Genomic DNA, 25,162 nt, shown 5'->3' on the forward strand with positions numbered 1-25,162 from the left:
GTGAAGCGGAGGTGGGTTTCTCTATCAGAGGCGATTTATGAGATGCTGACTCTGGATAGTTCCACTCAGGATCATCTCGATTAGTCATGGGTCGTCCTGGGCTTCAGATGTGGACATGGACCCTGTGTGTCTTCTTCAGCTGGATGTGTGTGGGGGAAGCAGTGACAGGACCGTAAGTTTACTTGTACTGTCCAAACAAATAATAATGGCGTGTGATTGAATGAATATAAATCTCGGGTAATGATTGTTTTTGCTGCATAATCTTCTGTGTTGGAGTTTCGTCCATGCCAGATCCAGTGAGATCTACTGTGTGTATGTTTCTGTGGCTGTAGGCAGTACATGGTAGCCATTCCTGCGGTTCTTGAAGCTGGAGCTGAGACCAAATTCTGTGCGAGTCTCCTGCATCCCAACGAGACTCTGGTCATGACCGTCACTCTGATGTCCCAAGAGGCGAATACAACCCTCCTCAAGCAGTCGTCCAGTGAAGACTTCCATGCCTGCCTTCAGTTTCAGGTCAGCTCTCCAGATTTGATTCATTTGCTCATTTACACAACATTCTTTGAACATGTTTTAATACAAAACTCACACATAGAGTAAGACACACAGATTTGTAACACAAAGTACACGGTATAAAATAATAAAGTGTTATTTTCAGTAAGGCAATGGCTCTCTTGGTGTCTATAAAATATCTTTCTGTCACAGGTTCCGTTAGTGAAGAATGGAGCAGTGCATAATTTCGAGGTGGAGGTAAAAGGCGACACATTTTACTCAAAAGAAGTCAGGAAAGTCCAGATCAATGTCTATCAACCAATGACATTCGTCCAAACAGATAAACCAATCTACCTCCCTGGACAAACAGGTAACCACGAACTGATGATCTATGATGTTGTACACAATATGGCACCATAGTTCCCCTTTACAAATAATTACAGATGTGCATGCAGCACAGGGTAGAAAATTGATTTGCACAATGTCATCACAACTTATATATGAACATTTTTAGGATGTAAAAATAAAGCACCTTGCTTGTTTGGAGGTAAATGTGTATGCAGCATTCATCCTTGCTTTCCTGAAACGTTTTACTTAATGTCCCATTTCGACAATAACTCTCGCGGGTAAAGAGAAATTAATTTTGTGTGTGTGCCCCAAAATGTCAACAGGCAGTACGTGTTAAATTCACAGAAGCCCAGAAACAACATGTTAGCGTGAAATACTATTGTTAGCATATATGAAAAAGTAACTTTAGCTTATAGGAAAAAGTTCTGTTCGCAATAGTACTAAAAAGTAACACTAGCTTAGGCTATATGAATAAGTATATATGAAAAAAAAACATTAGATTACATGAAAAAAAGTTAGGTTAGCATATCTGAAAAATTAACATTAGTTTATGTGAAAAAAGTTACGTTAACATATGAAAAAAGTTATGTTGGCATATATGAAATTTCTGCTGTTTTCCTGCTGCACCAGTTAGGAGCACAGAAGTCCCTCCATTATGGATATCAATGTCAAACATTTACAATATTCATTAAAAACATGTGAGCTATCTCACCTTAAAAGCAGCACCAAAGTGCGGCCTGCGGCAAGCTGCCGTGCAAAATCTATGAAAAGCTGTAGCGGCCGCTTCAGAGTTCAGCGAGCTGCGGCCTTTTGATTCTGCAGCGAAGTGCAGCCAAACTAAAAGTTGGAAAACGTTGAACTTTTAGCGGCGCGGTGCGGCCAGAAAGTACCCGCAGTAAATCAGTAAACACATCCTGTGACCCCTGTGACCCCTGTGACACGGTGACGTTGACTGCAGTTTATGGCTGACAACAGGGGCTATAATGTAAATGCCATTAGTAAATTATCTATTTTTCTAACCTTTCCTAACTTGTAAATTTGATAGTAATGATGTAATGTCTGAGTTGTCAGAAGATCAGTTTCACTAGCCTGTGAGGATGTTTACCTCTGCTGTAGAAGAGCTGTAAAAGCTTCATGAAGTCTCTCTGCATTTCTCCCAGTGCATTTCAGAGTCATCACACTGGACACTAAGATGAGACCTGCCAGTCAGCTGGTGAGTGTTTGAACAGTCTCTCCTTTCTTTAGATCTCAGTCATGAACCACAGTGAAGCTCTGGCTCAATAGTACAACCACAGCCCCTTTAGGTAAACCTGCCTGTACTGCGCTGAAGGTCTTCCAACATGTTTGTTTACCCAGTGATAAATCCATCAACCCCTAACACTAGTTTCTCATTTTGCAACATGTTGTCGCACATAATCTCATTTGAATTGGTAATAACAGTGGAAATATACTAAAGATTAAATAGAACTGTGTATGTTTTTTCTGAATGACATACTCTGAAGACAATACTTTTTATGTTAATGTATGTCACATGTTTCATATTTTCAAATCATCAATACAAGAGCTGAAGTTTGTGTTGGCCTCTGCAGTAAATACCTGTAGATTGTAAAACATCAGAGCACTGCCTGCTCATCACCATTGAGTCAGTGATTTCTTAATGAAAAATGACGTGCAGTGAATCACCTTAAACTGAACTCATTAGCACACTGTATGACGAGAGCAATATAAACCAGCTTGCCCTTTAATAAATCTCCCTCTCTTTCTTTTTTGCAGTACAATATCATCGAAATTGAGGTAAGACTAATAATAAAAATATCCACACTTGGACACTTCACTTAATTTAAGTATACTTAATATACTTTCATGTGCTCCTTAGCTAAAAAAAAAGTGCACGGAAGTTCACTTAATTTAAGTATACTTAGTATACTTCCATGTGCCACGAAATGTTTGATTCTGATATCAAGTTGTGAGTGATAAATATACAGTAGGTACTGTGGCAGGATATTTTACACTGAACAACTTGAACAGGGCATTTCTGAATGATGACAGTAAGTATAAAGTGTAAAAAGTAAATATTGACCTTGGAAACAAAACATCTTAAGTCAAAAATCATGTTTTACATTCTGCATTTGTTTTCTTATTTTTCCCTTAACCTACTTAAATCAAGTTATTAATGTAGTTTGACAAAAATCTTAAATCAAGCTCGACTTACAAGCATTTTCTGGAGATACTAACTGTCTTCATCAGTAGATGGAGTTTGCTCGGTTTTGTTGTTGTTGTTGTTGTTATAAAAGCTAATAAGTTAAGATTGTAGAAACTGCAAAATTATTATTATTTTTAAAATATTAGCCTTTCAATACATTGATCAGAATCTGTTTGAGAGTAGTTTCAAATAGTATGTTATGAAAGTGTTCGCTTCAAGCTTATTCAAAAGTACACATGATGCTTTTCACAATGAGAGTCAACAAGTATAAGAAAAAGAAACAATCAACATGCTCTCCATGTATTCACATGAGTTTCCTATTTTTGTCATGAATACATGCTCTTCTCATTTATTTTATTCATTAGGATGCTAACAAAAACCGGATTGGACAGTGGTTGAATGAAACATCCAACAGTAAGATACTGCAGCTTTCTTACGCCTTGAACTCCGAGGCCCGTGAAGGAACCTACAAAGTTACTGTGTCGATTGGGTCAACTAAAAGACATCACAGCTTCAAGGTAGAGAAATATGGTAAGTTCTTTTATTTTACCTTGCGTTTCAATCCATTTGTAATGAAGCAAGAATGCTAATAATTATATTTTGTCCCCAGTTTTGCCTAAATTTGACGTAAAACTAGATGTAACCGATGAAGTAAGTATTGATCAGGAAGAAATCAAAGCTGAAGTATGTGCAACGTAAGTAAAAGCTCTTTCGCTCATTACACTCTTAAATAATCTAAAATGGGTCCAGATTGGAGAGTGAATGGCTCCTTTTCAACTACGCTGTTTTTTTCTATGTCTATCTAATAGGTATACATACGGACAGCCTGTACCAGGCAGTGTTAAAATGAAGGTGTGCCGACCTCTTAGTAGCTACGTGAGTAGAGTAGATCTAATCAACCCTGATGATCTGGGTGGAATCTTCGGTATTACTCCCCCATGCTACGAGGAGACCAAGCAGGTACAGTTGCTATAATGACAGTCTTGTATCTGCTGAAAGAAGATGCATATAAATGTAGACCTTACATATTCTCCTACAGAATGGATGTATACTGGAACATACCGTGCACATTTAACACTACATTAGATTAGATATATTGTCATCTATCTTTAGGGTGACCAGATGAGAATGGGTGAGATTCGGGACAGGGGAGTTGGAGCCGGGCGTGGTCACGTGGCCACAACGGGCGTGGCCTCCAGTACATTACATTCAGAGTCAACGAACCGTAGGGACAGGCGATACCAAACTTTTTTAAGTCGATACGATACCGATACTTTTTGTTAAATTTTTAACGATATCTTTACCGATACCAATACTGATACCAATAAAACATAATTATGAGTACAATTAAATAAAAATGTTTGTGCCATTAAGTGTAAAAAAAGAGTCCAGTATTTTACAGAAATACTATAATTAATTAATGAGCCACACTACATTTCCTTTCTGCCATTCTCTCACATGTTTGATGTAGAAGTTTGCGACTGTACGCCGCTGTACGCTAGATTCTGATGTCACATTGGTTTCCACAGTCATGTGACACTGGCCAGCTAAATATTTCAGGGCTGTTTTGGCACAAATGTTATACAAAAGTAGTGAAAACGTTTGAAAGTGTTGTAGCCACCCACGTTTGTATTTATATTAGGGCTGTCAATCAATTCAAATATTTAATTGCAAATCAATCAAACATTTTTTATCTGTTCAAAATGTACCTGAAAGTGAGATTTGTCAAGTATTTAATACTCTTATCAACATGGGAGTGGGAAAATATGCTTTATGCAAATTAAGGTATATATTAATTTGCTTTATTATTTAGCATAAAAAATATGCTCAAATCATAACATGGCAAACTGCAGCCCAACAAGCAACAACAGCTGTCAGTGTGTCAGTGTGCTGACTTGGCTATGACTTGCCCCAAACTGCATGTGATTATCATAAAGTGGGCATGTCTGTAAAGGGGAGACTCGTGGGTACCCATAGAACCCATTTTCATTCACATATGTTGAGGTCAGAGGTCAAGGGACCCCTTTGTTTGGAGGGTTATTTAGCCTCCTTCCAGAGGTTCCTTAGGTTTTCTAGTTTCATATGATGTCAGTATCTTCACTCTTTAAAACTGAGCCCGCTGCAACCTACAAATTGCAAGATGCATTAATGCATTAAAAAAATTTGTGGTGTTAAAATTAATTTGCGTTATCGCGTTAACGTTGACAGCCCTAATTTCTATAATTGTATCATCGATACTTTTTAAGGAATCAATACCAAATGAGTAGCTTGTGAGAAACAAAGTATCGATACCACAGTATCGATCCGCCCATCCCTAACGAACAGTAGTAATAATAATAGTAGTATTCTTTCCTACAGACTTTGCAAAATGTTTTGTTTGGATCTTGTAAGGCAGCAATGATCCACGAGTATTTCCCTCCCCACTCCTCCTGGTACCTGCAGTAACGTGTTGTCTTTCATAGTTGTTTATCAATTTGTGGCACTACTGTACACAGCTAGCAAAAAACTACAACAGCTATAATTCATGTGGGCTACAGACAACACTGTGTGGGCAACGCCAAAATAATCTTTCACAACAACATGTTTTCAATGTTTTATTAGACTTATTAACTAATCAAAACTCGGGTTTAGTTTAATCTTCGGGACAAACAGGATAGGATTCGGGATTGGAACAATCGCTCATAATATTTTGTGATGTCTGGATACCCTATCTATCTTTTCAGTCTAATGTACAAATGGAGGAGCATAAAAGTTCATTTTTGACCATGGAAATAGTAGTTTGACATAAAACAAATTTAAATCAAGCTTACTGGCTTTTTTGGGAGCTTCAACTGCATCTCACAGTCTTCACCAGCAGATGAAGCTGCTGCTCAGTTAAAGTACAGAACTTAAAGAAGGGAACTTTACACATAGTCACAAAATAACATACAAAGACAGAATATAACCTCTGTCTCAGTTCAAAGATGGTCTTTGATAGCCAAAGATGGCATGCTTCCTGATCCATACAGCAATGCTCCATAAATAATAATGAAATACTGGAGCGTATGAGGCAACTTGTGAATTGTTTGGGTTATCATTGCCATTCAAGACTGGGGTCATCTTCACATCATATTTTAAGATAAGTAGCAGAGCAATTCCATTATGAGTTAAGAACTGTACTGAGCTATATACTATATTCTACTATAAACAGTAGTTTGACACTCTCCCTCAGGCAGCAGCAAACATTAGCTAAATAATAACTTCAAGCTACAGTAGTAATGTGTGAAAAGGTAATGTTAGTTTTAAAGTTAATGTGTTAATGTATTTCATTTTATTTCATTGTGTTTTTTTAGGCGGACAAGAAAGGCTGTGCCACTTTTATATTCATGATGTCAACTTTCACAAAAATGGCGCAAAAGGCGTTGATAGATACACTGGAAGTCAGAGCCGAAGTGGAAGAGGAGGGCACAGGCAAGTCTATTTCATATTATCTTTATATTTTTAAAAATAATATTATACCAAGACAATTCCAATGCCATGTATTATAACAATGTGTCATACACATACTGTAGTTGTGACATGGATGCTTCTTGTACAGGTATTACACGCCCACAAGAGAAGAACATAAAGATTTCATATGTTATTGGAAAGCTGTCCTTCATTGACACACCCAAGATTTATCACCAAGGATCCGATGTGGAGGGAAAAGTAAGTGCATGTTAACGTCACTCCTTCAGTGTGGTTCTATACACAAAGCAATGTGCATTCTCAGTGATACACCGTTGTGCTTCCAACAGATTAAAGCAGTTTATTACAATAATACGCCCATTCCTGGCATGCCGGTGCACCTGTTTGAGGGTGAAAGGTGGTCAGCACGTCTGCTGCAGAATCTCACAACTGATAGCGATGGTGTCGCCACTTTCTCATTGAGCACAGCTGACTTTAAAGGGGACATCAACCTCCACGTAAGTAAGACTAGAACTGATATCTGTAATTCAACATTTGTTAGTCACATCGTAACCCTTTCATTAAGATGACAACCAGTCCAAGAACTGAAACCTAAAATGGTTTCTCAATATGCTGCAATTGACCAAGGTGTCACCATCGTAGCAAGTGGCCCCTTATGAAAAAGAAGTATACTTCAAGTTTATACTTGTAACTTGTAAATGTACTACTTTAATACTTCTTGGGACTAAATTGGCTCACTTTTTAGTTTATACAAGTATACTTTTAAGTATACTTTAAGTATAAGAATAGTAAACTTTGAGTACATAAATAGTTTACACTCAAGTCTTATTTTGTACTGCAACTATAATATAAATATACAGATAGTTTAGTTGTATACTTGTATCCCACTTTATAGTTTATGAAAGTGCACTTTAAAGTATACTTTCAGTAAACTAGTAGTTTCATAGTTTTTATACTGCAAATATACTTCTATATATTTGTAGCCCACGTTTTAGCAGAGATAGGGACTCGAGTCTGCAACTTGGACTTGAGTCACCCTTACGTCACAAACACAGTGACTTGAGACTTGGAAGAGTTTACTACTTCTAAACCTAAACATTTGCTTTGGCTGTAAGAACCAAAGCTTGCTTCTACCTCAACAACCATGAGCTCATTTATAGTGTTTCTTTTCTGCCATCTAGGTGAGCATCTCTCCGACATTGAGCTACATTCCTGACAGAACGCCATACTATGAGACTGGAGATCACACAGTGTCGATGGCCCAACTGTCTTCTCCTGATACTAAAACAGTCAGCTCTCTGGACGTGAAGAAGAAGGATAACCCACTTGCCTGTGACAAAGAAGAAGACATCTCCATCCACTACACTGTAGTTGGAGAGGCCCAGGGCTCTGTGGATATGATGTATTTGGTGAGTGAACATCATCTCGCCTTGTCACCAGTTCTCTTTCAGAGACAAATTTAATCATTCAAATTTGTCTGGGTGGTTAATAACACATTTTTCTGTCAAACTCAGAACACATATTTATTTTTGCTTTACCTGGACTTTAATAACATGATAAATAACCACACACCAGAACAGCAGACAGTGTTGTAATCTGCTGTTAAAGGAAATTTTACTCATTCTTTGTGTCATTTTCTCTCAAATTCTCCAGGTCTTATCCAGAGGAGCTATTGTCATGCAAGGAGTTCAGCAGGTTGAAGTGCAGGATAAGTCAGGTGAGCAAAGTTTGATGTCTTAAAAATGACCCATTAAATTAGCATGGCCAAATAATTCTGTTTTAATGACCTATGGAGGTAATGTGAGAGGTGACTGTCGTTCATAACAGTTGGTTTGTTGTTTCAGTGAATGAGGGCTATGTGTCCTTTAAGCTGGCAGTGTCTCCGGACATGGCACCAGACGTCCAGATTGTGGCATACGCCATCCTCCCCAGTGAGACTGTGATCGCCCACAGTGCCGACTTCTCCGTTGAGAAATGCTTTGCTCACAAGGTCAGCATGAGGAGAAGGTGTGACTGTTCTCATCAGACGTAGTTGTCGAATCAAAGTGTGTATTAGCTGTGTTACAAAACATCACAATATGTAGCCCTGTGTCAAAACAAAAGATCTGCCAGTTGTTATCTATTTACTTAAATACTTAAATAAACTTAGATAAACTTTTAGGGGCAACAGCCAATATTGTGGGGGTTCTGGTGAAAATAACCGATATCTGGGCTAAGACTTTCTTTTCCGTGTGCTGCTCATTAATTACAGTCTGATTAGCAACTTGAGACGTGAGAATAGAGTTGAGAGACGACGTCTACGTCCGGATTGTTTCACAATTAGCCAGTTTACACTCAGTTAATGGTTTATTTTTTAGCTAATAAAAAGCTACATCATTGTCAGACAATAGCTGGTCATTTCTGAGATTGCATTTGGGCCAATGCGTTCCATCTCTTTTACTCTTCACACGGACTGTTTACCTGCATTCAAACAGAACCCACTCAAACGTGAAGTGACTGGTCAATACTACTCGGACTACAAACGGAAACCAGAACGCTTGTCCGTAGTCCGCGGATTATGCATTCATATGCAGATATCTGTTTCAATTCATTTCATTAACCCTCTGAGACCCACAATAGACCATTTTCTTTGTCTTTTTTAGGGGGGTAAATGGAGTCTTTAAGGGGAGATAGCAGGTCAGCAGTAGATGTCACATAGAAGTGGTGTACATCATCTGAAAGCTGGGAACCTGAAGATTAATTTGAGATGCAGCACTGTGTGTCAAATTGTTCTAGTCATCAATACGAAATAAACACAATTTAATTAATTTATTAATTAATTAATTAAAATACATTTTGAAAGTATAAAGTAAGGGCTTAGAACATTATGATAGAAGTACATGACTTCCATTCACATGCTCTATTATGTCTCATAAGTTGTTGCAGCAAATTTTGGGTTGATACCATTTGTTACACAGATTTGGTGCTAAATTTTTACCAATCAAGAATTCATACAAATTAGGAATAATCCCTCCAAAATACCACATTAAGACAGAAAAAGCCATGCTGTGATTTGGTATCAAAAACCTTTGACATTTGGAGATTTCTGCAAAAATTGCATTTTTCTGCGATTGGATGGCGAGCACTGCTGTTCTGGAAACTGCTCAGAAACCCCCTTATTGTCAATCTAGCTGGGACAGCCATCTATCCTCTGAATGGTCTAGGTCTTTAGTTTGTGGCTGTAAAGTTTCATGAGGTTGTGATTATCCTAGAGGTCACCACAGGTCATTTTATACAGTGATGTCCAAGTTAAAAAAATGATCTCACTACAATGAAATGGCCACTATGGGGACTAACATCATCACACATGAATACAGTTGAGCTCATTGAATCAACAAGAGTCTCAGCTTTACAGTGATACCCAAGTTATATAATTCCAAGACTGTTTAGGGACCCCAGTATGCAGAAATATTTAAATACACCATTTTAGAATAGAAGAAAATAAAACATTTATACTGCATGCAAAAACCTGCATGTGAGTATCATAAAGTGGGCATGTCTGTAAAGGGGAGACTTGTGGGTACCCATAGAAGCCATTTTCATTCACATATCTTGAGGTCAAAAGTCAAGTGAACCCCTTTGAAAATCACCATGGCAGTTTTTCCTCCCCAAAATTTAGCCTAACTGTGCAGCATTATTCCTTAGGTTTTCTACTTTCATATGATATCTGTATCTTCACTCTAGCTATAAAACTGAACCTCCTACAGCCTCTGAAAGACGCGAAAGTCGGGTCTCAGAGGGTTAAAAGGGCCCTATGATTAAAAATCAATCAGGGAGATGTTTTTTAGACTAAAGTACACATTTGTGTGAGGTTAAAAAGATCATTGGGTTTTACCACTAAAGTCCAGATGGTGGGATGTGTCTTTTCTGTGTGTGTCAGGTGTCGCTGGAGTTTTCTCCGTCCTCAGCTGTCCCTGGAGAGGAGACCACCCTGCGTGTGACGGCCCAGCCAGACTCTCTCTGTGGGGTGAGCGCTGTCGACCAGAGCGTCCTCATCAAGGAGCCAGGGAAGACTCTGGATGCAGACAAGGTAACTGCTGGAATCAACCACAAATAGATGCATACATCATTAATGTTCCCTCTACATAATCTTTTGCACAATTAACATCATCAGTCATGCAGAGGTTACAGTTTTTACTCTGCTGCTATTTCCTTGTGTCATGTTCATTCTTTCTTCCTTTTCTCCCTCACATATGTGAGGTGTATCGCTGCACCCGATTAGACTGTTATCAGGCCATTAAACAGGCGTTATCAGGCCATTAAACAGGCGTTATCAGTCGCTATAAGCACCATAGATGTGGGTCATTAGGGGCCTACTCCACCTACTATGTTGTGAAAGTGAAACTTAAAAGACACGTTCGAACACGTTGTAAAACTGAATGAAGGAAAAAATAAAAACTTCTTTAGGTTTAGGAAAAAAAAAAACTTCTTTAGGTTTAGGCAACAAAATACAACTTCTTTAAGTTTAGGCAAAAAAAACAACTTCTTTAGGTTTAGGCAACAAAAAACAACTTCTTTAGATTTAGGCTTAAGTTTAGTGAAAAACATTGTGTTTTGAGTTAAAATAACTACGAACACGAACACAACTACACATTGTTGGTTTCACACGTGATGCGAACTCCAGTCTCCTAGGTGAAAACACTGTGTTTTGTTTCCCATCCATCATCCCCGACATCCACCCCTTGTGGAGTTTCACACTGTCTATACTACAGTGCCTGGCTTCCGCCTCTGATCCTGTCATAATTACTACGGTCGCTAGATGCCGCTGTTGTGTTCTTTTATAACTTCTTTCAGTGATCTAGCATGTGAATAGATGATAAAACCTACTAATGGGTGTAGTAGGCCACTATTGACCCACATCAAGGCACTATTTTGACAAATGTACTTTACATCCACGTTTCAAACATTTGTCACTTTATAGCTTTGAACCACACTTTTCTTTTCAGATATTTGACTTGTTGCCTGTCAGAAAAGCATCCTTCATTCCATATGCCGCTCAAGATCCTGTAGAATGCTTGCATGTGAGACCGAGAAGATACATTTTGCCAAATCCCGATGATAGCCATGATGCTTTTACGGTTTTCCAGGTACTTCCTGAACATAAATGAATGTACAATATAAAGAATATACTAATATATTTTGTTGTTGCACATTTAATCAATGTTTCAGTGATGCCTGTATGTTGTTCTATCATCTAGAACGTAGGGATGAAGATGGCAACAAACTTGGTTATCAGAGTGCCTACATGCCTCAAGTTCAAAGGAAGAGAATACCACCAGGGCTACAGCTATGGTGACTAATTTTTTTGCTCTATCAAGTGACACATGCTAAATATTTACCAGCATTAGAACAGATCACTGTGTAATTGCTTTCCTCTGCTTCTGATGGAACATTTTGCTTTATTTTCAGATACTATGTATATAAATTACGATGTTCCTATGGTAGCCATGAGGCAGGTACAGCTCGGTTCTAGTGGAGGTGGCTATTCTGCTCCTTCACCAATAGAGACCGTCCGCACTTTCTTCCCCGAGACCTGGATATGGGACCTGGTGGAAGTTGGGTGAGTTTTTGCCACGAAGGATTTTGATGGTCATGAAATGAGTGTATTTGAGTGCATTTTTGGGCCCAAAGAGAATGTGCACTAGAGTCCTTCTCTCTGACTTCCTGCTGTCCCCCTGTACACATGAATGGCATGAAAATAATTTACTGAAACTTCTCCTCTAGACTTTTTTTTATTTTTTATTTAACCTCATGGCTTAAAGAGTAATTTAAGGATGTTTGTGATGCTTAGGAAACTGATTTAATTATTAAGAATATTGCCAGAAATTCTTAAGCAACATGGAACCCTGTATTACTAATTTCTTTGAGTTTCTGACTTTCTGAGATCTCAAGAATGCATCTTATGAAGCAATTTCATGTCTCTGTGTATCTACTGATTCAGAGATTCTGGAACAAAGGATGTGTCCCTCACTGTCCCAGACACCATCACCACCTGGGAGACGGAGGCTTTCTGTCTGTCCTCTCGGGGTTTTGGCTTGGCTCCTCGAAAAGAGATCACCGTCTTCCAGCCCTTCTTCATCGAGCTCAGCCTTCCCTACTCCATCATCCGAGGAGAGCACTTTGAACTGAAGGCAACCATCTTCAACTACCTGACCAGCTGTATCATGGTAATGAATGTTTTCACATCACCTAAATGCTAATATCAGCATGCTAACAAGCTGATGTTTAGCAGGTGTAATGTTTACCATATTCACCCTCTTGTGCCTCATTTCCACTGCATGGTTCAGCTTGACTCGACTCAACTCACTTTTGGCTCCAGGTCCTTTTCTGTATTTTGTTTTCTACTGTGAAGAGTACCCCCTCAGTTTAGGCGGAATTCTAAAACTGCCGTGACATCATCTTCAACGCGACACTCGCTAAATCATTTCATCGGCAACCAGACAGAGGAAAGTCTGCACTTCTTCAAGTGTATGCCGTAGTTTTGCAAGCTGCCAATTTTTAAAATCTGGGTTGAATGATTACAAAAATTGCGGTCGCTATTGACGGTAGCTTGGCTATTTAAAAATGGCGAGTTTGTGCAAGATGTCCCGTGTGGCACAAGTGATGATTCTCTCTGACCAATCAGCGGTCTGCAGTGTTTTAACTCCACCTTCTAGTATCAGCTCAGCTCACTTGGAACCTCGACCGAGGTGGTATTAACCTTCCTCCTGTGTTAGCTTTCTGTTACCATCTCTTATGTTAACGGGTCGGTTTTGACCCATGTCTTAAATCAGCTGTAAAATACACTAAAAACAATTATTTATCATCCAATTTGTTTCTCATCTCTTGGTTACCTTGTTAGGCTTCCTTATCCATGAAAATATTGGTTTTAATATTTTTGGTGTGGGCCTCTGGGCCTTTTCTTTGTCAGTATACCCCTCGATTTCAATTAAAAAAATGGTAAAATGAACCTCAAGAGAATCATGTAAATAAATAAAAGGTTGTTGTGTTACCTGACTATTACTAAGGGGTATTAGAACACATCTCTTTTTTTTTGGACAATATGAGACAACAGTGGTGGTGTCTGTAAAAGCAAACTTTGAGGAAAGTGGAGCCCTGTCCTTCACCTGCAAGATTTCAGCGGGCAGCTCAGGTTTATTTTTCTTCACTGTGCCCACCATGGTAAGTTTCCTCCTGAGAAGTTCTTGTCCAAGGTCATAGCTGGTAAAGAAATTATCACAAGTGATATTGTGACCCTGCAGTCCAGTAGTCATATCGAGGACCACACGTTTTCCTTGGTTTTTCTCAGGAATGCCACTCGCAGCTTTGCCTGTGTAAATCTGTAGATTCCAGGCATAGCTGGTTTTTGCATCACAGGCTGCCCAGATTTTTATGCCGTACTTCCCTGGCTTACTGGGTATGTATTGCCGGAAGGGGCATTTTCCTCGGAAAGGGACAAGACGTTCATCCACTCTCAGTGGAAGGAGCTGCACCCATCTGTCCCAGACATCCCTGATGGGGGCAAGCTTGTCAGATCTTGCTCTGGTATCTCTGTTGTCAAATCTGAGGACTCTTGATATCATTTGAAAGGTCTGAAGTGACATTGTTGCCCGGAAAATATTTCTGCCTGTCGATGCGTCCCAGAGACTATCAGTGGCCTCATTGCAGGATCTGTGCACTCCAGCAATAAGAACAACACCAATATAAGCATCCAGGTATTCCTCATCAAGCTGGCTGTCAGTGTGTTGGCTGACAGTGCACTTATGATTTCAGTTTTGGCTCTAATTATTGCTTTATAATCTTATTTTTATAACTGGGTCGAAACCGACCCTAACAACACAAAGGTCATAATTTCAACCAGAGCATTTTATAATTTAGTGAAAAAAAATGTTTTTGTTTTATTTTGATGAAATAGAGGTTCCTGACAAAGTCAAAAAGCCTTGATGCAATAAACAAAATTTATGTGGTTCTTTTATGCATTTAAAACCTAAAACGGGTCGGTGCCGACCCTAACACAAGAGGAAGGTTAAAAAAAGGACCAGGTAATATCCACTTTTGCTAATGGAAGACCAAAAAAGAGCGAGTCAAGCTGAGTAGAGCTGTGCCGTACCATGCAGTGAAAATGCTGCATTAGTTTTGTGTGTTAAGATACTATCATGTGCTAAGTAGCATTGAACACAAATGACTGATGGGAATGTCATTAGTTCTACATATTTGAGACTGGACAAGAAGACTGAAGAGATAAACACAGATGATTCCCTCATAAATTGTTCTTTTATGCTGATGATCTCCTTTTATACATGTATGACCCCAGTGAATCCAAATTTATTTTACTTAGTCGTTTCTCATCAAACTGATTTGAATAGATAATGACTTTACCCACTACCTTTTCAAGGTGGAATCAAAGAGACTTTTAAAGCCTTGTTGAAATCATAGACTGAATATAAGAAGTGGACGCAGTCACTGTGACGTCACCCACTGGTTTGTGGGCTACCCTTTTGAATGGTTTGAAGCTTCAAGATTGGCATTTTGGCCGTCGCCATCTTGGTTTTTTGGAACCAGAAGTGACCATATTTGGATGAGAGGGTAGAGCTGGGGGTAAATACTGGAACGGATGGTCCAAAGGATAGGAAAGCCTATTGATTAGGGGTAGGAAGCACATAGGAAGCACGTGCAGAATCGGGTAAGCGTCCACTCTAGCATCAGGGCCCGGCAGGGCCAGGTACCGTTGCTAACCATGCTAGCTAGCATCTGTAGTTCATGTTAACTGTGATATTAATGCCAATTAAGAAGCAAATTTTAACTAGAAAAAATCTGACTTGTTTGTAATATACTTGCTTGAAAAGAGCCAACTCTGTACAGTGTCTTTTAGTACAACCCGAACTCTGAGCAATGTTGTGGTAGCGACCTGTCAATCACAAGGTAGCCCCGCCCGAAGCATACACTAGTTTATCAGCTATTTAATTATGAGAGTATGAACTCATTAAGAAAATGTTTACGGAGGTAATTAATCAAGTGAGAAGTAGGGTCCTTTTCTCATAGACTTTTATACAATCAGACTCCTTTTTGCAACCAGTGGAGTCGCCCCCTGCTGGCCATTGGAAATAATGCATGTTTAAGGCACTTCTGCACTGGCTTAAATTTTTTAGACCCAGCGGTTGCCCCTTGGTTGAAACCTGGAGTTGATTACTGGTGAACTTTACCCATGTACAGTATCTCTTGCGAATCCTGTCAACTCACTCATGATGACAGACTTACCAAGGTTCTTGTAAATATTTGGAATAATCCTAATTTTCTTAACTAGGTCAGTTTTCAAACTACTTGATCATTTGATGTCTGCTGTTATTTGGTACAAAAACATTTGCAAGATGCACCTTTGAAAGGTCAAAATGGTGCAGCACTGTGCTGCAGTTTGAACGGTTGTTTGCATTTTTGCCATAAAACTCCAGTTTTTAAATATATTGTGGTCTTTCTTGAACAGGTCAATGTGTCTCCAGCCCCATCCTTAGATTACACCCTCACCCCCCTCTCTGGTGACCTGTACACATCCTGTTTGTGCGGCAGTGAGCGCAAGACCCTCAGCTGGACCATGGCCCCCTCAGCCTTAGGTGAGAGTCATGCTTTCATCCACACTGGTGGGAAATGTTAGAGGCTACCAAGGTGGAGGAACTCTTTTTCATCTCTATGAAATCAGTGAGATCCACCTCAGTGACAAATTGTTTTGACACTTTTATAATTAAAAAAGATTCTTAATCAAGTCTCACACCGTGTTCATTGATCTTTTTTAGGGGTTATGAATGTGTCAGTGACTGCTGAGGCCGTGGCATCCCACACATCATGTGACAATGAGATTGTGAGCGTGCCAGAGAGAGGTCGTATCGACGTGGTCACACGATCTCTCATAGTAAAGGTTGGTACCTTAAAACAAGATGACAAAAGTTTATCTATTAACAAGATGGAAACTCTGGAACTCACATAATTTCCATCCCTCTCAGGCTGAAGGAACTGAGATGACAAAGACCTACAACTGGCTGCTCTGTCCAAAAGGTCAGTATGTTTTACACCAGGCACGGCCCATCAAACAGTTTGAAAAAGGACAGCCCAATGCTCTAAGTTAAGAGGAGGTAGAGTGCATGTCAAAAAAGTAATGTAATTCACTACTTACAGGTAGCACTTAGTTTCATTGTGATTATGCTAATTGTGTTTAGCGTAGGTGTCTCAGATTATTTCAATGTCATTACTTGTATACATTTTATCTACCTAATGGAAGAATCCCCAATTTTGTGGCATATCTTACTTCCAGTCTGACCTGTTTCAGTACATGACCAACTAACCATCCGTTAAATCTTTGTTTTAGTGCTGAGCTGAGTGTTTGTTCTCTGTCTGCACACAGGAGAGGCGTTGACAGAGGAAATAGACATAGAACTCCCTGAAGACGTGATTGTTGGATCTACCCGTGCTTCAGTATCAGTCCTGGGTAAACTTATACATTTGGGTTTTTTTTAGTGTTTAGTTGCACTTCCACATGTTAAACTGAGATTTAAGGTGAGCACAGAGAAATTCTCCTCCTCCTGCAGATGAATTTGAAAACAGCCTACGAGGGGTGAAAGGTCAGGTTAGTTACGTATTCGGTCTCAGTGAGTCAGTGTTTTTGTGCAGGTGACATTCTGGGCCGAGCCCTGAACAACCTGGATGGGCTGCTGAAGATGCCGTATGGATGTGGGGAGCAGAACATGGCACTCCTGGCCCCCAACATCTACATCCTCCAGTACCTGGAAAACACACGGCAGCTGACCCCAGCCATCAAGGAAAAGGCTACCAACTTCCTGACCAGCGGTGAGTCTGTGTTTACTTCATATTGTAGCTGAAATATAAACTCAGGCATTTTGGGCCGATACCGACTCAAAGAGATGGATTGGATATTGGTGACAATGTGGCCAACCTGTTCAATTAAATTCTATGTTTAAATACTATATACATTTTATACTGGGATTTTAATTCCTGTTTAAGTTTTGACCAATTAGTTGCTGCATTAAAAAGGCTTACAGTTGAATTGTAATTCCTGATAATTTTGAAGATTTTTTGCCAACTTTTTGGTGCATTATTTATTATTTTAATGATAAATAACAATTCAATACATTTATATCTATGTATGTATTGTTCACATTTTGTTTTACAAAGTTAGAAAATCAATGTTAAAGTCAAGCCTGAAGTTACCTTACAGATAACAGAATGATCCCAGTCACATCCACACAGTGAGGCATACAGCTTATTAACTAAACGCTGGTATCAGATCGGTATCGGCCGATACCCAAAGCCCAGGTATTGGGACTGAAAAAATCGGATCGGTGCATCCCAACCCAAAATGTTCTTTTTCTTTTAATCTGTACATTCACACTTACGAAATTTACCTCAAATCATGAAATCAGATCTGACAATGTGTGTTTCATAAATGCTCTAATAAGCGTGTTTCTTTTGTGATACAGGCTACCAGAGACAGCTGAACTACAAGCATTATGATGGTGCTTACAGCACGTTTGGATCAGGAACAGGAAACACTTGGTGAGAACATTACTGACCAATCATCTACTAAGATTAATTATGGTGTAAAATATTCACTACGTCGTACAGCCATACCCTTTATACCAGTGATTCTCAAAGTACGGTCCGGGGACTCCCAGGGGTCACATGTCATTGGGTCCACGGAATTATTTGCTATGAATTATAATATCATGCTGTATTATTAAAAAGTACATATCTACAGATGGGGACCATTTGCACCAATAAAACAAGCATATTGTGTCCATTACCACCACCCACGTTAGCTTCACTCAGGGCGCAACAAACTGTTCCTGCTGCTGCTTAGCTTAGCTTATTAGCCAGCTAGCTAGCTGGCGAGCATGGAGAAATATTTGAGTCAGTCCACATCGACAAGTGACGCTAAGCCCAAACTAACTAAATTGAGAAAATATGACGACAGTTATATCGAGTGACAGCCGAGCTAAAGCGACATCTGATTACAAAGCACCTGAATATCAGGGCAAAACAAAGTGGTGTTAACGTGGTTGAAATTTAAATGTGTTTCTGTTTATCACTATCAAACAGGTCGGATGTATTTAGGCTGAATTGTTTCAGAATACAAATAGTTCCAATGGCATCTAAGAGTGCAAATGGTAGTAAGCATTATGGTTAATCGCTTGTCTTATTTCATCAGTTAATATCTAACTTTGTTTTAATATCCTCCTCAGGCTGACTGCTTTCGTGCTGAGATCGTTTGCCAAAGCGCAGTCGTTCATTTACATCGACCCAGCAAAGCTCGAAGAGTCTATGGTTTGGCTGACCGATAAACAACGAAAAAATGGCTGTTTTGAACGGTCAGGAAAGCTCTTTAACAACAGAATGAAGGTAATTAAAGTCCGTCTGGAGTTTCTATAAAAATGAGGTTACATGTTGATCTTCACTGCAGCAGTAGTTAAACACAAATGCATCATCAGGACTTTCATTCATGGCTCAGTAGTAGCTAATACCAGCCTCTGGCCCATTTCACGAAATGGGCGACATGCAAGCAGCAATTTGCAGCATGAAATAATTCCCCCTCATATTGATTTTAACAGGTTTCTCTTATCAAAACAAACGCGATAATGGCGACTCATGCAGGATTATTCGAGAGTCCCGTGGGACTCACAAATATATTTGCAAGTTTCCGAGTGACGACCCTTTGTGAAACAGGACACTGCCACCATTTGCAAACTGCTCAAAATGACTTCTGTGAGTGTGGCCCCTGGGTGTTGGAGGTGCAGTGATGATCTGTGTGTCTGTATGATGCTTCCTCTCTACAGGGTGGTGTGTCTGACGAAGTGACCCTCAGTGCCTACATCACTGCTGCCTTCTTGGAGATGGAGAAGCCCGTAGATGTGAGTAGACTCCTTTCACTACAAACATCTCATGCTGTTTTAACTGTAAATTGCTTGATGGAAAGAATTTACTTTACAACATATACACAAACCAATAATTTTTACACTGACAAGTAAGAAATAAAACTATTAAATACTTGACAAATCTCCCTTTAAGGTACATTTTGAAAAGATAAAAAATGTGATTCATTTGCGATTAATCCCAATAAACTGTGAACAATCGTGAGATTAATCGCGATTCAATATTTCAATCGATTGACAGCCGTAATTATAATGTGTGCTTTTAATCTGTTCTAGGATCCTGTGGTGAACCAGAGCCTGTCTTGCCTCAAGGAGTCCACCAGTGACCTCAGCAACACCTACACTACAGCTCTGCTGGCGTACGTCTTCACCCTGGCAGGAGACATGGAGACCCGTGCTCACCTTCTGAAGCACCTAGACACTGTTGCAATACAAGACGGTGAGTCATCCTCCTAAAGGAAATCATTCTGGCTTCATTACTGTGAATGAAGCTCACCTTGTGCCTGTTTGTCTGCTTGTGGATGGCTGTTTTTAGGAGGGTTCCTCCACTGGTCTCAGACAGCAAAAGACACGTCAGCCTCCCTGTCTGTGGAAATCAGCTCCTACGTGCTGCTGGCCAAACTCAGCGCCGCTCCTACAGCTGAAGACCTGGGCTACACCAGCAGCATCGTTAGATGGCTGACGGGCCAGCAGAACTACTATGGAGGCTTCTCCTCCACACAGGTACGGGCAGCCCAAACAGCATAAAGCTGGACTTTGAATTAAACGTACTGCATTGTCATCTGGTACAAATATGATGAACAAAGGTCTGTGCAATGCATTTTTCAGCTTATTCAAACTGTTTCATTAACTTATGAAGTAGGAACATTTTCTAAATGTATATAGGAATACTAAATCCTTCAGCTTATCTGACAAATTCAAAATCACATAAGTTAGACATTAGGGCTGTCAAAGTTAATGCGATAACAAAGGTATGCTAAATGCAGTACCTGTGAGGGTTTCTGGACAATATTTGTCATTGTTTTGTGTTGTTGATTGATTTCCAATAATAAATACATACATACATTTGCATAAAGCAATTTTCCCAGTCCCATGTTGATAAAAGTATTAAATACTTGACAAATCTCCCTTTAAGGTGCATTTTGAACAGATAGAAAAAATGTTTCTAAATATTTTAATCAATCGAGCCCCATTAGACACACATGGTTTTCAAAGGACAGCGACATGAGCCCATACCTCAACAGTTTAGTGTCAGTGATTATACCTGACCAAGGACAACAGCGGTGTTATAGCCCTTTAACTACGATTCACATACACTGAGCATACTGTCCTGTTTGAAATTGTAATTTTCTTAATTGATTTCTGTATGAAAATCAACAATTAAAACCTGAAATTGATAAAAGTGAACTCCTACATATGAAAGCTGTTGTATGTGTAAACAAAAGTCAATACATTTACATTTGTATAAATTAAAGCACATAAAGTATTTGGTATTTTTGTTTTTGTGTGTTGTAGGACACAGTGGTGGCTCTTCAGGCTCTGACTCTCTACTCCACTCTGGTGTTCAGTCCAGAGGGTTCCAGCACAGTGACAGTCCAGTCTCCCAGTGGTGAGATGACATTTGATGTGAACCAGAACAACAAACTGCTCTACCAGGAGAAGCTGCTGCAGGACGCGGCAGGAAAGTACAGCCTGGAGGTGAAGGGCACTGCATGTGCTGTAATGCAGGTCAGTGGTCACTGCAGCTTTACCTGGTTCTCTTTGCTATACATACACCATCCCAAACACTGCTAATATAACTATGCCCTAATGTTAGCAGCTCAGTAGGAATACAAAAGGTTTGGAAGTTCCGTACCTCCATTGCACCTCCACCTGCATTATACTTTGTTTGATCTAAAAATAAGAGGTTGTACCACGGACAGTGCCATGGGTTAATCAATACACAGCACAGCTAGACTACTGATCTTTCAGAGCCATGGTCGGGGCCGTAGTTTCTAACTTGTCCAAACCTCCGTCAGATAAAGGGTCAATGAGTCAGGCAGACTAGACTAATGGTGCATTTACACCAAGAGTGAAGCAAACTTTTTGCGCAACGCGATTACATACAAAGTCAATGCAAAGAGGTGAATGAGGCGCAAATGACAGTGCAAGGAACCTGTATGTGAATACAGCTCGCCGCCAGGTGATGTTATGAATCCAGACATGACAGCGTTTGGGTTTCCGACATTTCTGGGACTTCCACAAGATGTAAGCTACAAAGCAGCAACAGTGGTTATTCCTTCCACGGTTGATGGCGGAAACGGTGGAAAGAAAAGTTGTTGGTATCTATGGAGACAAGCTCCTTCTTCTCTCCGGCGCATCTAGCACGAATGAACATGAATGATACTAGCAGTACAACTACGCGCGAGTAAAGCGAGGCGAACATTTGCTTTGTTCTTGGTGTGAATGCAACATAACACATTCATCTAACAACCCCTCTGCTCCTACACTCTCTGTATGTACCTCACAATCCTTTAGGAAGGTTAACAAAGAGCATGCTTTTTGGTCATTTTGCTAACAAGGGTGATGACATCCCCCCTCAAATCGCCTACTGGTTGATAGTATGCACAGCAGCCAATGGGGTCAATGCATGTGAAAGTTAGTTATCAACCCTATATCTAAGATGACCAATTCAAAGGTAGCTCAATCAGGTTTGATGCTTAAACGCAGCAACATAAAACTAACATGTGAAAACAAGATGGTACTTCTCAAGGCTTAAATCCTGATGCGTCATAAACTTGAACAAATTTGAGCAAAGGAAATACTTGATATTCTTCTATGAATGTTAAACTTTCCTTGTGTACCTCTTTCCCAGATTTCACTCCGCTATAACATCCCAACTCCTCATGAAATCAGCACTCTCAGTGTCGAGATCAAGGCAGAGGCCGACTGCTCCAGCAAAAGACCGAAACTCTCTCTGAAGCTGAAGTCCCTGTAAGCAATCAACAATGCAGATCCACGTTACAGAACAATACTGACATTTTTGACTGCATCTACCAGCTCTAACTAAGTAACTGTTAATGGACGGACGGGAGAATTGTTTACAACTTGGTAGCAAATTAACGTCACATTTTTGTGGTACTTGTATTACAGATATACTGGAAGGGAGACCAGTACAAACATGGTGATCCTGGATATCAAAATGCTCTCTGGATTTGTCCCACAACCAGAGTCTTTGAAGGCTGTGAGTATATATACAGTATACATAGTATATAGTATATGAGTATAACTTTCACCTTTAGTAGAAATAGAAAAGTTTTCATCTCATTGAGGAACCACCCAGCTGATTATCATCTCCTCACAGCTTAAAGGTGCCCTGCTGGTGGATCGTGTTGAACTAAAGGACGATCATGTTCTGGTGTACATACAGGAGGTGAGAGGAATTCACAGTGAGGAACAAGAGATGCTCTTCAGATTTGTAACTGTCATCTGTTTCTTCCAACAGTTAATAAAGGATATACCCATCAACCACAGTTTAGACCTCATACAGGAGCTCCCAGTGCAGAACCTGAAGCCAGCTGTGATCAAGATCTACGACTACTACCAGCCAAGTAAATCAGTCCTCTAAGCGTCTTTTGCATGGTCAAATCCATTGTTGTCTTCGTATACGTGCGGCAGGCGTGCTCAAACGCGGGACCGACACCGTCACAGACCTATTTTTCGTTTTTTAGTTCAACTTTTGGAACGCAGCAGCACACACAGCATGTCATGTGACGTGGAACAACCAATCACAGCCGGCAGATATATTTTCTTTCTTTATTCTGTAAATATCAGTGAAGGATTTATGGTGCTGGAAATCCATTTATTTTTGTTTTGATTGTGTTTAGTTTCGTCAGTGAGGCTTCCTGCTAAATCACAGCTACTTCATCATTATCATCATTGCAGCACGCAGGTTTTGGTTGCTTAGTAACAGCGGTCGCAACAGGAGCGTAACTGAGCCCCCAGGAAGAGCGCCAGGCTTTGAAGTAAATTTTGGTAGTGGCCAAACGGCGGTACTGCAACTTCAGTGTCCGTCACGTGATACCATTGGGCCAAAAAGACTTACCCATAGACTTACATTAGGAAAGAGACGACTGTAACTCAACGGATAATTTCTTTTTTTGAGGTAAATCAACTTCCCAGTAGGACCACTTGATTAGTCCATTTTTAAATCATTAGGTCCTAAAAGTTGTCATGTGACTGAGCCCCAGAACGAGGGCTGGAGCGAGGGCTGGGAGGCGGGGTTAAAGGAAACGCTACTGCGCCTGCTCTATGGGCCCAATGGATGCGGAAGATCGCCGAATGATCCAGGGTACTTTACAGCGGCTGAGCCACTGAGCTACTTTCATAGGAATGAACGGGAATCCGCCTCCAACGCTGCATCCAGCTATCTTTATACATCCATGAGCACAACCTCCAAAAGCACATTTGAAAGAAAAGAAAGCGGCACAGCTGGCGTTTTCCGCGAGTTTTTAGACGCAGCATGTGTACGGCCCCTAAACCTCCTTTACAGAGACCACACACTGACGAACTCTGCTCCGTAGTAGAGCTGCACAACAACCTGATCAGTTATTAGAATTAGGAGTGTCACGATTCCGATTCTAAATCGGAAATCAATCGAAGTTAACTTCTGATTTCAACCATCGATAACAAAAGCAGGATTGACGATTTATTTTTATTTATTTATTATACTTTTTTTCCACTACCACCTACCTCCCTGTGTTACATAGAAAATACAGCTGTACTCAAGAAATGAGTTTACTCGTGGTTAAAACTATAAAGGCTACAGCCTACATGCAAGTTTTTTACAACCTAATTTAGATTTGGAGAATCGTGACACCCGTAATCAGAATAGTAATTTCCAGTCGTACGTTTGTTAAATGTGATAGACTGTTGAACACATGAAGCAAGTTTGACTCATTTTTTTAAATCTCTCTTCTTCTTTCTTTGCTCTCAGGTGACCAGGATGATGCAGAATACATCTACCCTTGTGCTGCCGGTAACAATATGTAATAGCATAAAGAAGCACTGCAACGTTTCTGACAAAAGTCATTTCCAAAAAAACATTTTCACCCCAACCACAAAAACCTATAATGTCTTAAATTGTTCAGAATCCCTCTCACAAGTATGTACAACAATTTGGAAATAAATCGATGACGAGCCGTGGTCGGTGCCGTAGATCCTATGTTGCACAAACCTCAGTCAGATAAAGGATCAATGAGTGAAGCAGACTATACCCCCCCTCTGCCCCTGAACTCTCTCTGCTACCAGGGGATGGAGAGGATGGGTGGTGGGAGGGGGGTCTACAACTAATGTAAAATGTCTTCACAGTGAATGGTTGTTTTCATTATTTCTTTCACAGGTTTAACAGGGAAGTGTGGTTAGTCCTCGCGCCGTCACTGATTCCAGTATAATTTAAAATTACTCGCATTTTATTACAGATATATTTGATGAACCTTTACACAACGTCTGTTTGTGTAAACATACACAAACAGTTAACAAGTATTTGCTTGTTAGTATTCTGCCACAATCCGTTGCAGCTGTGTAACTACTGTATGTGTCTGAGGTGAAATGCATGCACGATGGACAATAAAATAATTGTAATGTGAAAAAAAAAACTGTTTTTGTGTTGACCTTTTTTCACTGTTCATCTTTCTGCTGTTTATTTATTGTATATGTTTCATCCACAGGCCAGAAGTTTGCA

At 40.0% G+C, this 25,162-nt stretch overlaps 1 protein-coding gene across 1 annotated transcript; it reads left to right on the forward strand.

Annotated features, from left to right (window-relative positions):
* Positions 1 to 17: 17 nt before the first annotated feature.
* On the forward strand, positions 18 to 25,076 carry LOC141770536 (alpha-2-macroglobulin-like). The gene is made up of 36 exons (XM_074640158.1): positions 18 to 172; positions 333 to 513; positions 703 to 859; positions 1,998 to 2,050; positions 2,611 to 2,631; positions 3,406 to 3,571; positions 3,651 to 3,735; positions 3,850 to 4,000; positions 6,373 to 6,490; positions 6,618 to 6,727; positions 6,817 to 6,984; positions 7,669 to 7,896; positions 8,141 to 8,204; positions 8,332 to 8,477; positions 10,407 to 10,556; positions 11,473 to 11,613; positions 11,725 to 11,818; positions 11,936 to 12,086; positions 12,468 to 12,693; positions 15,987 to 16,113; positions 16,294 to 16,415; positions 16,501 to 16,552; positions 16,899 to 16,982; positions 17,165 to 17,341; positions 17,992 to 18,067; positions 18,754 to 18,910; positions 19,345 to 19,419; positions 19,717 to 19,879; positions 19,976 to 20,163; positions 20,956 to 21,168; positions 22,295 to 22,413; positions 22,573 to 22,663; positions 22,784 to 22,852; positions 22,925 to 23,030; positions 24,416 to 24,679; positions 24,741 to 25,076. Exons 1-35 carry the CDS (start codon positions 87 to 89, stop codon positions 24,469 to 24,471), a joined length of 4,371 nt encoding a protein of 1,456 aa, XP_074496259.1. The 5' UTR covers positions 18 to 86; the 3' UTR covers positions 24,472 to 24,679; positions 24,741 to 25,076.
* The last annotated feature ends 86 nt before the right edge of the window (positions 25,077 to 25,162 follow it).

Source organism: Sebastes fasciatus, chromosome 7 (genome assembly GCF_043250625.1).
Source record: "Sebastes fasciatus isolate fSebFas1 chromosome 7, fSebFas1.pri, whole genome shotgun sequence".
NCBI lineage: Eukaryota > Metazoa > Chordata > Actinopteri > Perciformes > Sebastidae > Sebastes > Sebastes fasciatus.

Coding starts and splice junctions, on each gene's coding strand:
- LOC141770536 (XM_074640158.1), top strand. CDS start 87: ATGGGTCGTCCTGGGCTTCAGATGTGGACATGGACCCTGTGTGTCTTC. Junction 22,414..22,572: donor TCTCTGAAGCTGAAGTCCCT/GTAAGCAATCAA, acceptor CTTGTATTACAG/ATATACTGGAAGGGAGACCA. Junction 23,031..24,415: donor CTACGACTACTACCAGCCAA/GTAAATCAGTCC, acceptor CTTTGCTCTCAG/GTGACCAGGATGATGCAGAA.